The following is a 12,577-nucleotide window of genomic DNA, read 5'->3' on the forward strand; positions in this document are numbered from 1 at the left end:
TTTCTTTTTGCCAAAATGCTGCTGCCAGGAGGAAGGCTTCTAGGAGAGTTTACAAAACATCCAGTGTGCATGAGGCCTTAAGCAAAAGAATCAATACGGCAGCCAGGCAATTAGCTTTTCAGGAAGAGACATTGGCAATGCCAAGCTACCCAGTTTTTTAATGAAATGTTATGTTTAACTAGGATTTAAAAACCTTTACAGTTCTCATTTAATACATATAAATGCAGGTGGATTAACAATATTTCTTTGCATTCAAGTAAAGCAAAACCACCTGCTTCAAATATACAGCACACATTGCGGATTGTTACTTGTTTCAGTGCTGTAGTCTTACCATTTTAAAGGAAACCTGCACTTCAAGAACCATGGGGGCTGCCATAGATGATCTACTGTACTTCTAAAAATGATAACTGCCTGGCTCTCTATGGATTTAGTACTTTATGAGACAACGATTAGGAACAAGCACAAGGATCAGGAAAGTGAGAACCCCTAATCTGTCTGATACATTCTCAGGGATAGTGACCCAAGCAGTTAAACCACTGGACAAGAAGGCGGCAATAGCAGCCCCTTTTCTTCCTCAGTAAAAGATTCCTGTAAGGCATCCTTTAGAGTAGGTATTAGGCAGGATTTTCTACTTTTACTACTATGGTTACACTAGTTACATGATCAGTCCCAGCTTTGCATTAGGTTTTTTTTTTTAGTTTTATTTTGTTGACATACATTGAAAACCACTGAGAACTGGAAATCCAGATACATTTAATAATTAAATACCATTATGGGATAACTGAAAAGACAACACAGAAGAGCTGTTTTCTTTTAGGCTCCGTTCATCTGATTGAATTTTGCATTGAGCCATCCAATAATGTATCAGGCATATAGAGCCTTGTTTTATCTAAGAAGCAAACTGGAGTGCATGAAAAAAAAGCTTAAAGCTCCCCTGTTGCCTCACAGCAGAAAGCAAAATAATAACACATACCCGACTTGAAAAAAATGACTGTTCATAATAAAAAAGAAAATAAGAACAAATGCTGACAACCACCAAACTTAGGACCTGTGAAAACAGCTTTCGTTAAGGACCAGAACTGCTTGCCTCCCTACGCAAGACAATGGAAGACAGGTAAAAAGATGGGTCAACTGTACCACTGAATGAACTGGCAATGATCTCAGAAGCTTCTAAAATTGATCTTAAAATGCAAGCTGAATGTACTTGAAAGCCCACCTCTACCTATCGACAATTGGCTGCAGCTCCTCAACACAGATTCTTAGTGGTTCTGGTAAACATTGTTTATAGCCAACTAATGATTCTTTTTTGTACGAAGTATTGATTTTAAAACACATAGAAACTTGGAAGCCACAGGAAATCTACAATAAGGGTGCAGTTGGCAAGTCACCTTGATTTATACACTTATCAAAATCTTTAAGCCAGCCAGGAAGCAGAACAAAATATAAATAATTTAGCAATGAAACAGTGAAATTTTAACCTAGGGCTTAATAATATTTGAAAGGAATGAAGTGATATTTCATCTCTCTGACATTCAATTAAGAAGAAGAAAACTTTCATTAAAAAGATGCATTCGTAGATTCAGCTTCAAATACAGATCATAAAATATGCAATACTAAGCTGGATTTCTAAACTTATTTTAGGCTCCTAAATTATTCATGGTTTTGTAACTGAAACACTCTGGAATGAAATAATGTGTGTTGATAAATATGCAGATTGCATTCACAATTGCCAGGGACAGTCTTATTACCAACTGCACATTCCATAAAAAAGTTAATGACTCCAAGTAAATATGCAATTAAGCATGAAATCCCAGAGTAAGAATAAATAAACAATGTGGGGGTGCATTAATTTACATTTGATTAAGGTGAGCTTCCCAACGGGAAAAAAAACAACAATCGCGGACCTTTGTATCTCAGGATAAGATAAACTGTCTGGGTAGTAGATCAGCTGTGTACAACCTTTCAGAGACTGGATCTGAACATCACTACCATTAATAATCTGTTATGATTGATGCCAAAGAAGCAACCGGTTCTTAAACAGAACCACTGGTACAATTTGCCTCTGGTACTTTACATGATGAATGATGGGAGGCACGCCACTAGTTTCAAGATAATTTATTGCTATACAGTATACAGTCTCAAATTTGTCTAGAAATTGTAGAAGCAAGAGGTTCAATTTAAAGCTGAATCTGTTTTAAAACATCTGCCAAAGAGTTTGTAGTTTTTTGCAACCAATCTTGTAATAAATCTTGTCTAACAGCAAAACCAGGTTTTCAACCTACATGGCAGAAGCAGAGACTGGTCAAGAACACACCAAGCTTGATGCCTGGAACAGATCCTCACTTTCTTCTAGCAATGGTCTTTACTTTGCAGGATAAGCAGAAGATAGGATGTCAACCTGGATAAACTTTAAAAAGGTATGAACAGAAGACCACAACTGGGCTACAGAGGCTTGGGGCTGAAATGCCCAGGAAACTCCCACTAATCTCATAGAATGGGCTTGTAAAAGCACAGGAGGAGATTTATCATTGAAAATGTAAGCTCTTGCAATCAGATTTCATATCCAATGTACAATGTAGGACTTTAAGGCAGGGTGTCCCTTGCAGGGACCAAGAACAGGACAAACTGGGAATCCATCTGTCTGATTGGGGTAGTATCCTCGAGGTGTACTCTAATGGCTCTCTCTACATTGTCCAGACAATGTAGAGAGATTTTCTTTGGATGTTTATGAGCAGGGTATAAGGATTGTTAGGACAATGTCCTCACTGAAGTGGAATGCCGAGACCACCAGCAACATGTTGCATCCGAATTTAGGGTGGAACATGTAACATGTTCCCAGTGCTGCAGCCCGCTGCTGGAATTGCCTGTTTTCCCATCAGCTAAAAAAATATTACCAGGTGTGATAATATACCTTCCAATGAAGAGTCATTTCTTGCTTTTAGCAAGATAGGAATCACACACTCCAAAAGCCCCCAATCCCTTAATATTTGTGTTTTGAACAGGAATGCTGTTAAATCAAGAGACTGAGAAGCAAGATGGGATAGAGGGCCTTGAGATTAAAGATCTGGCCTGTTGGAAAGAGGCCAGGGGTTGTTTGTGAGAAGTATTAGTGTGTCTGTGTACCAGATTCTTCTGGGCCAAGTTTGTGCATTTAGAATCATAGTTTTCTTCTCTTGTTTAGGACATCATAGGATTCACATTAGAGGGAAGGAGTAAATTAGCCTGAACTGAGACCAGTGGATTATCAAGGCATCTGAAGCTAGAGGAACCCTGGTTCTGGTAACTTGTTTTTGAATCTAGGGGCTAGTATGTACACATCCAGAATCTCCCATTTTTGGCACATCAGATTGAAGACATCTGGATGAAGGGCCCATTCTCTTTGATGCAGACGATGATTGCCCAATAGATCGTCTGGTCTGCTTACTTCAAAGCAGCCAAACTCCTAATATCCCCTTTATGGTTGAAGTAGGCCACCTCTATGGCACTGTCTGACTGTACCCTGATAGGGTGTCCGTTCAAAAGGGGGGTCTAGTGTTGCAAGGCCAACCTGACTGCTCTGAGCTCCAAGATACTGATGGGGAGTCCAAATGAAAAGAACTCACCGCTCCGGGTGTAACTGGTAGGCCCACTGGAACACACACACCTGAGTGCTAGCCCCGGCTCGCCTCCGTGGTAAATTGTCAAAATAAGAAATGGCTGCACCTCAGGTGGGCTCTAAGTAAAGTTTATTGGAATATGAAAATATTCAAAATGACACCAGAGGACACCAGCGGTGTTCAAAGTAGACGCGTTTCACACAACAGAAATGTGCTTAATCATTACTATCACCAAGGCCTTCAGGAGCGTTTTTTGCATTTTCTATTTGCAGAATCTTTGAAAGAAAGAACATCTTCAAAAGGAGCAGTGAGATGTTTGTTTAGGACAAAGAAGGCAGGATCAACTACAGGCATCAACTACACTTCTTTGCTAATTCTTTTTCCACATAATGCCAAGGCTACTGCAGACAGAAACAATGAGCTTTTTAAAGTTAGCAAGCATGTTGTATGAAGCTCCCTCTTCAATATAGTGACAGTCTGGGGAAGAAAAATCTTCTGAAGCTTCCCTCAATACTGCTTCAATACGCTCTTCATTTCCTTCTGTGTCTGCATCCTCTAGGACCAGCATATCAGGATCCAGCTCAGGTTGAGAAATGGGCCCTGAATGACTGTATTAAGGCTGTAATCTGTCAAAGGAAATGTGACATAGTTGCAGAGAATTCTGCTTTAGCCAATAGGCCACTTGTTGTACACCTGTTTAGCCAATAGGCCACTTGTTGTACAGAGCTAGAATCAGGTGCTGAGAATGGTGTCAGAGTCAGTTCCTGCTCTGGTGCAAGATCCACATCATCACTGAGGTTGTGTGTTGTGCGGGCCTTCAACAGAGTGAATGTTTACATGTGATTATGCAATGACTTACTTTCACCTGGTCTCCACCAAAACTCCAGCTAAGGTTGTTCCCCTTTGGGGTACTCAAGGAATAGGGTGCAGAGTATAGTGTAACTTTGTCCATAAGAAGTATGCGGTAACCCAGGTGTAGACCAACCTATAAAGAATAATCATGGCAAAAAGGTGGGAGGAAGCACCTAAGTAAGGCGGTAAAGCTCTAGGTGGTAAAGTGTGCGATCAGCGAGTGATGTAATACCTGGTCGTCCACCAGAGACTGCGCTCTGTGGTTGAATTTTAATGCCAAGTTTAAAACGTTTACAATGTAAAGTGGATATAGTCCAAATATAGCCACACTTTTCCAGTAGCAATCAGAGATATAAGATGATCCTGCCTTACCAGTCCACAATGCTGTACTGTAAATAAAGTCCAGACTTCACCCATTATGGTGGGCATACCCCCAAAAGGGTATTCAAGGAATGGGTTCTAAAGTGATGGATCATGGCCCTGGGCGTGTAAAGCACCCTGTGGCTTACTCTACACATTGCACCAAGTGCCAAGGTGAGTGCCCATGCAGGATCCAGTGCCCAAAGAAACACTAGATGCCATCCCACAGTATGTGGCCTGGGTATGGCTCACAAGGTTTTATTAAGGTTGCCCCATTTCTAATACACTGCTTCTATGCTGCCATTAGAACACAGTGAGGGCTTGATAGAAAAATTGGATGATAAAATATTAAAGAAAAATAATAAACTAGTTAAGCTAAGGGTGATTTTCTCACATGAAGGAGAAAAAGTTCCATCACCTTCAGACACTAGCACAAACCTGAGGACTCACAGAGTTGAGTAGGGTCATAGGGGAGGCACCCGGGGGCGTGTCCTTGAAAGCATTGCAAGAGTCCAATCACCTGAAGGTACACGCCTAAAACCCATGAAGTATGAATACTCTGTGTGCTGCACTGTATGATTAGGATAATAGGTATTTTTGACTTACCTGTAAAATCCTTTAATTTGAGTAAATTACAGCACACGGGGTTATTGGTTATACAGCTACCTTAACATGACTTGACACTGGCAAACAAAGCTGTAAGGACAGCAGAAAACAATAATGAGTGAATCATAAAAACAAACCTATGTTGTGTAATAAATGCTAAAAAATGATTTCACAGGTATGTGAATAATCCTATTTTCTTACTTTTACATTACAGGGCACAGGATCTTAGTCTTCGATGACTGGGATCTCCAAAAATAATGCAAACCAACAAACTTATCAAACGTGTGGCGGCAGCCTTGCAAATCAGGGAATCAGATGCCAAAAAGCCCATGAAAACTGACCTTTCAGATAGTATGTGAATTTAAAAAGTCCAGCGCTTAAATATACGCAGCTGTTTCATCAATCAACAGGTATGTATATCCAGTAGGTTCAATCTCAAAGATTCTTACCAGATTTTCTGACCCATACACCAATCAGTAGGTCTAATAAAGCTTTTTTTTTTCTCTAACTTGCTTGTGTCGTCCTTAAACCTCTTCACAATCTCTCCAGGGTATCCCTCAAAAAAGAAAAATTCTTATAGTGCAGTATCTTCCAAACTATAATACACTTTCCACTCGTGCTCACATGCATGTTGATTGATTGAAGAAACAGCTGCATATATTTAAGTTCTGGACTTTTTGAATTCACATACTGAAATTTGCCAGGGGGCATTATTCTGCAGTTTAGCAGCTGATTGGGGATACTTGAAAGCTGCCTAAAGACCTTTACCATCTTTCAGATAGTATGCCTTAACAGGAAAGGAATAAAGCTTATCATGCAGACTGAGGAATGGCAGGCAGGATGTCCTGTACAAGAATCCTCAGGAATGACAAGAGTGCATCGTATTGTCTAAAGGAGGCTGAGAGTTAGACACATCAGATCCAGCGCGTACCACATCCAGGCAGTGGAGAGAAAAAAAATTCCTTAAATGGTACAGAGCAGCACAATGTCTTGGATAAGGTGGAAGAAAACAACTATAGGATAAAAGAGGCCTTAGGCCAAAAGACATGCTGGTAGGTTAATTGGATCCTGTCTAAATTGTCCCTAGTATGTATGAATGTGAGTTAGGGACCTTAGATTGTAAGCTCCTTGAGGGTAGGGACTGATGTGAATGTGCAATGTCTATGTAAAGCGCTGCGTAAAATTGACAGCGCTATATAAGTACCTGAAATAAATAAATAAAAGACAACCTCATTCCTGAACAGGGACTTGCCTAGCTGAGGTGATAGCAATGAGTAGAAAAACTTTGAGAGTAAGGGTAGCCTGGGGAAAACTCCTGATGGGTTAAAAGGATTTCTCAAGGGCCGAAAGAACCAGGTTGAGATCCTACGGAGTCCCTGGGGATCGTACAGGAGGGTTAATGTGAGCAACACCCCACACAAAGGAGGCAAGCAATCTTTGGAAAAGGATCTATGGTCGAGATTTGACCATTGATGGTACTCAAGGCTAAGTGATGATCCAGACTAGTTTAGAGGACATGATTTGTATCATCTGGATTTGAATTCCGAAGTGTCGGAACCATGCCAAATGGGCATTCCAGTTGTAATAGTAGACTTCCTACCTTACAAGAGCACAGGGATGACTGAATCAGATAGACCCCTGTCACTCAGTACTTGGGTTTCAACAGCCTAGTTGTTAAAGCCAGCAACTATGAAGCAGGAACACGAACAGAAGATCTAGATGATACAGAAGGGCCCGCGGAGAGTCTTCCGGGAGTAAATCTGGATACCACATCCTCCTGGCCCAGTTTGATGCCAGGAGAATAACCAGAATTCCATCTGTCTCAATTTTGAAGAGCAGACAAGGAAAAAGCTTCAGAAGGGGAAAGGTATAGGTCAGTTGAACTGAGAATCCAATGCTTGGGCTTGAGGAACCCCCCAGGTCCAGGCCACAAACCTTTTCAGTTTGTTGTTGAACCTGGACACCAGAGGCCCATGTCCCTCTAGGTGAAAACACTATTCTCTTGGATATAGACATTGATGACATAGAAAGTCTACCTCCCAGTTTTACATTCTTAAATGCGCTCAGCAGTCATGGCTGGGACATCAAAGTGATTGGAAAGGATCTTTTTAAAAAAAAAATAAACATATAATATTTACCTGCTCGGTGCAATAGTTTTGCACAAAACAATTTGGATCCTCTTCCTCTGGGGTCCCCAATCGGCACTTCTGGCTACTCTTGACTTCCAAGTGCTCCTCTAACAAACCGCTTGCTAGGGGAAGTACTTGTGTGGACTTGATCCCGAGCTGCACTGTGTGTGCCTATTGACACACACAGTGCATCTCATCCCTGCTCCCCCATCACTGGATTTGATTGACAGCAGCAGGAGCCAATGGCTTTCGCTGCTTTGAGTCCATTGAGGAGGGAGAAAGATTGCAGTGCTGCTACTCCTGGGCACAGCGCTGGATTAAAATCAGGCTTGGGTAAGTATTTAGGGAGGTCAGGGGAATCTGCACCCAAAAGGTCTTTTGCCTTAATGCAGAGAATGCATTAACGTAAGAATAAAAAAAAAGCTTTTACAACCATGTTAAGTTCTGCTCAAATCAAAATCTGGTGTGCTTTTCTTCGAACTGCTCAACATTTTGTGCCTCCCTAATTGTTGATGTGGGACACTGCCGTGGCATTGACCAGCTGAATCCTAGTTGGGTGACCTTGCAGTCAAGAAGTCCAGCAGAGAAGATATATTGATTGATCAGAAGCTGAGCTGCCTCCAATGAACACATCCCCTGAACTGAGAGTGTCCAGGACTCCACTCCAGCCTGAGATCCATCGTCAGAACCTTTCAGGTTATCAGGAAAAAGCAACCTCTCCATTTCAATGCCAGACTGATGATCCATTATTCCAGGGCAAGCCTGGTTTTGCTGGTCTGGTGCAAGTGGCAATACAAAGACTTTTCTTTGCCCCATATTGCCAGAATGTTCAGTAGCAACAGCTTGGAGTGAAAATGGGCATACAGTGCTGACTCAAGGAGGCCACTAATAACCCCAGTCCTATGGACTAAAGGGTCCTCATATAGGTACAGAGTAGAGAGCTTGTCCAGATTGACCCTGAACTAAGCCATATATAACTCGGTTTCAGTGCAGATTTCTGTAGATTTATGATCCAACATAATCTCTGCTGATTCAGCTGGTAACAAAGTCCATTGGATATTGGCCGAAAGGGTCGGGATTGATTGTTCCTTCAGTATGAGACAGTCCAGGTAACTGCAAGGGAATGTCCAAAGAGCGAAGCAGATCTAGGACTGATGCTAACATTTGGTGAATACTCAAGGTGCCATGAATAGGTCAAAGGGAAGGACAACAAACTGCAACAAAAACAAACACACACACAAAAATTCAGGTTCTGCTGATGCAGTAAGAAAACAAGAATGTGTAGGCAGACATTCTTGATGTACACAGAGGCCAGATTATTCTCCCAGTGGAAGAAAAGCAATGAATGACCCAACAACATTCCAATGCGGAAGTTTTGCACTCAAAAGAACCGATTGAGAACTTTGAGACGGGGTGTCTGAAATGTGTTGGGACCAGGTGGTTCAAATGGTTGACAGGAATTCCCATACTTTAACATGTGGGGGTGTCCCCTCAAAGAGAATGGCTTGTTCCTGAACCTGGCGAGCTTAGAGTTCCAGGTGTCATGTCAGGACTGAGTTTCTGACTTGGACAATGAGGCCTGAGAGAACTGAAAGACCTCTTGTTGGTCATCAGGGTCACAGGCTTGCGTGCAAAAGTTTTGGCCTTTATTTTCTAGGCTAAAGGGGTACATCCCCTCTCCCATCTGACTTCCAAGGTGTAAGTGTCTAAGGAGTCACCAAAGATGTATTTCCTATTATACGACATCCTCTGAGGTGCTTCTTGCAAGGAAGTTTCGCAGACCAACACTTGAGCCAAAGCATCTGTCACATATGTAAAGACTGAATGCTCATCCTGACCATTTGGCAGATTGTATACACTAATCAGTCAATATGCAGTATTGCAAGCCTATATATCGGCTCCAGATGATGGAGGACAGATGGATCCATTAAAATAGATCTGGGATCCCTAGCCATTATTTCAACCAAAGTTCTTAGGCCTGACAAACCGACATGGTTTTAGGTTGGGCGTGTTGCATAGCCAAACCTACCTGGGAGAACAAGACCTTAAGGAGGTCTTCTAAACATTTGTCCACAGGGGTGATGAAGACTGGTACTTTCATAACAGAGACTGTTAAGGTTTAGTTAAGGCAGGAATGGCGAGTTCACTGACAATTTCTTTAAGAACTGCTCCCACTAGGGTATTGCTGAGCAAAACATTAGGGAATCTTTCCAGGTGAGGCCAGTTACCATAAAGCACAAGCTGTAAAAGCAGGCATACAGGGAAGGTTTGGTAGACCAAAGAAAGTCCAGTGACCCTAGACTGGTGGCTTTTTTCATGACCAATACAGACTGCTCTAAGGGAAGGCCTTTGTGCACTGTAGAATATAAATCCTATCCTTTAGCTTGAGAGCTACCATCCTCCTCCTCTTCCTCAAAAGCACTAATGAAAGCAGAGAAAAATGAGAGATGGATTCTGGGGGAGAGGATGATAGAGCTTTTTTTGTGGGCCCTGTGGTCTGATGCCTCTAAAAGGGCTGACAATCTACCAATGAGTTCAGTTCAGCATGGCGAGGAGGATGCACCTGAGGGAGCTAGAGAGGCTTCTGAAGAAGATAGCAACTCTGATTGTGAACAGCAGTCAGGGTTATCATTAGTGGCACCCTGCAGGAGGGTGACTGAGGGTGGTAGCATATTTTTAAAAGTCAGAAATACATATACCAAAAAAGTAATGTGGATATGTCCCTGTCCTTGTTTTTTTAATAAGACTGTCAGCTCAGCAATCTACATCTACTCCTATGAAGAGTTTGTACACACTTGGGACACATAAGTGATGTTTTTTCTATGGAAATAAAATGGAGATTTTTTTCCACATGGGTAAAATAGGAGCCCGGCCACTTCTGCGACATCAGCTGTGCTGCTCCTAGTGAACCATAGTAAAGATCATAGTGGAAAAAGTACAGGAAGGCATAAGATTTGAGAGAGGGTAGTTCTAGAAAAAAAAGGAGGGGGGGTCAGCATGTAAAGAATACCTTGTACTAAAAGTACTGTCATCCCATTAAATATGAAGCCACACTGGCTCACACAATCCCTTACTTTTTATATGCCTCAGACATTCCAGCAGCAAGCTCTTCCTGCCATAATTCCTATAAAATTTTACCTGAGGTTTAAGGCGTTCCTATTAATGTTTGTGTGTTACAGCTCATTTCGTTGCATTCTCCATATCAAATATTAATAGGGAGAGCAGAACTCTTGAAAATGGCCACAGCAAGTTGCAGACCCAGAAAATCAAGCACAGAAAAATCAAGCACAGAGCCTGTCAATACAGTCTTCAGGAGATATAAGGTGGTTTAAGTAAATAGAAGGGGGAGTTGGGACTTTAAATGAAGCACCCAAAGGTGCCTCCATCCTGATAATGAATAGAAACCAAAAAGGGAGTTGGGACTTTAAATGAAGCAATTGGATAGTGGAGGTATATATACAATATCGAGATTTATTAAATAACATTTAAAACACATAGTCCATCTTATATATACATATATAAGATAAACTATGTGTTTTAAATGTTATTTAATAAATCTCAATATTGTATATACACCTCCACTATCCAATTGCTTCATTTAAAGTCCCAACTCCCTTTTTAGTTTCTAAGGTGGTTTAAGGCTCCATGCACACTGGGCTTAAAAAACACCAGTTCCCTTGGCAGAGAAAAAAAACAAAAAACGCTCATATAGAGTTTTTTTTTGTACATAGTTTAGGAGAATTTTGCAGGGAGGTTTTTTTGCCAGAAAGCTCCAATCGGAAATGCAAACCAGAAGGATTTTTTTTTTCCTGCCTCTAAACGTTGAGTTTAAAAAATGCCTGTAATCGTCCTAATGTGCTTGGCATAGGATAACATAGAGCTGCTTCTAAAGGCAAAACAAAAAACGTTAGAAGCAGCAATTTTCAAGCCAGTGTGCCTGGAGCCTTAGTCTAGTATCAATTAAAAAAAAAAAAAATTAAAGTTTTAGGTAGCCTGACCTTTTCATTTTTTTGTGTTTCTCCTAATCCTTAATGTTTTTGACAATGTTCCCTTCTACATGTTAATGGAGTCAGTTGGTAATCGTGTTTCGTTGGCAAAAAAAAAAAAAAATCTATTGTGAAAACCCAGTATGCCAACAGTAAAACTTGTTTTAGACAAAATAAGTGGGCATATACACATATGCAGCTCCTGCTATAACCCTTCTGACTGTGTTTTACATTCCCAGCATGCAGAGTTTGCATTAGGAATACATTCAGCACATTCAGGCAGGTGGCAGAACACATTGCAATGAATTGTGCCAGCAGGTAGAGTAATATTTACTTTCGCAGTATGCATTCACCCATACCTTAAGGCATAGCATCTCTTGTCCCACACACACACTATAAAACAGAACAATAGAACAGGTATTCTGATACTGTGGATTAGTTTCATCAGCACTTACTTTTCTAATGTCGTCTAAAGTGTTGATTTCTGGAGATAAGCCACCATGTACACAGAGGAACTGTTGGTTCATCAGAGCAGCCAAAGGAAGGCAGTCAAAGGCATCCATGCAGGCATCATATATTCTTTCTGAATATTTTATTTTACCTTTTAATGACAGAAAAAAAAAAATCACATTCAAATTTCACAAAATAAACTTCAGGAAATCTATGTCAGCGACACTACATTTTCTATTCTAGTGAAATTGCCATGAAATGGCACTGGTATTCATACCATTTTTATGACCAATGGCAGTCTTCCAAACACTCAGCCAAAATAAATAAATAAACCAACGTTCAAGTAATTTTTTACTGGGAATCCTAAGCAGTAAATATTTTAGGTTGCCATTCCCACTAGCTCTGTCACTAGGTTCTGCAGCATTATATTCACAAAAAATCCTTCCTCTCATTTAGAGATTGGTAGATGCACTTTGGTGATTTTACTGCTGACAAGATTGCCAACAGCACAATCACGAGTGTAACATGGCTCTTATACCGCCAGCTTCAGATAGAAAGCACTGCAATAAGAATTGTGTCAGTGGCCACCATAAGCACT

At 41.0% G+C, this 12,577-nt stretch overlaps 1 protein-coding gene across 2 annotated transcripts in view; it reads right to left on the reverse strand.

Moving 5' to 3' along the window:
• PPP3CA (protein phosphatase 3 catalytic subunit alpha) overlaps positions 1-12,577 on the reverse strand; it is a 374,245-nt gene that overhangs the window by 96,366 nt on the left and 265,302 nt on the right. For both annotated transcript variants that reach the window (XM_073601573.1, XM_073601581.1), the window contains exon 5: positions 11,985-12,130. In XM_073601573.1, the coding sequence (XP_073457674.1) occupies positions 11,985-12,130 (146 nt within the window). The remainder of the gene's footprint in view (positions 1-11,984; positions 12,131-12,577) is intronic.

Source organism: Aquarana catesbeiana, linkage group LG01 (assembly GCF_042186555.1).
Source record: "Aquarana catesbeiana isolate 2022-GZ linkage group LG01, ASM4218655v1, whole genome shotgun sequence".
In the NCBI taxonomy this organism is placed as follows: domain Eukaryota; kingdom Metazoa; phylum Chordata; class Amphibia; order Anura; family Ranidae; genus Aquarana; species Aquarana catesbeiana.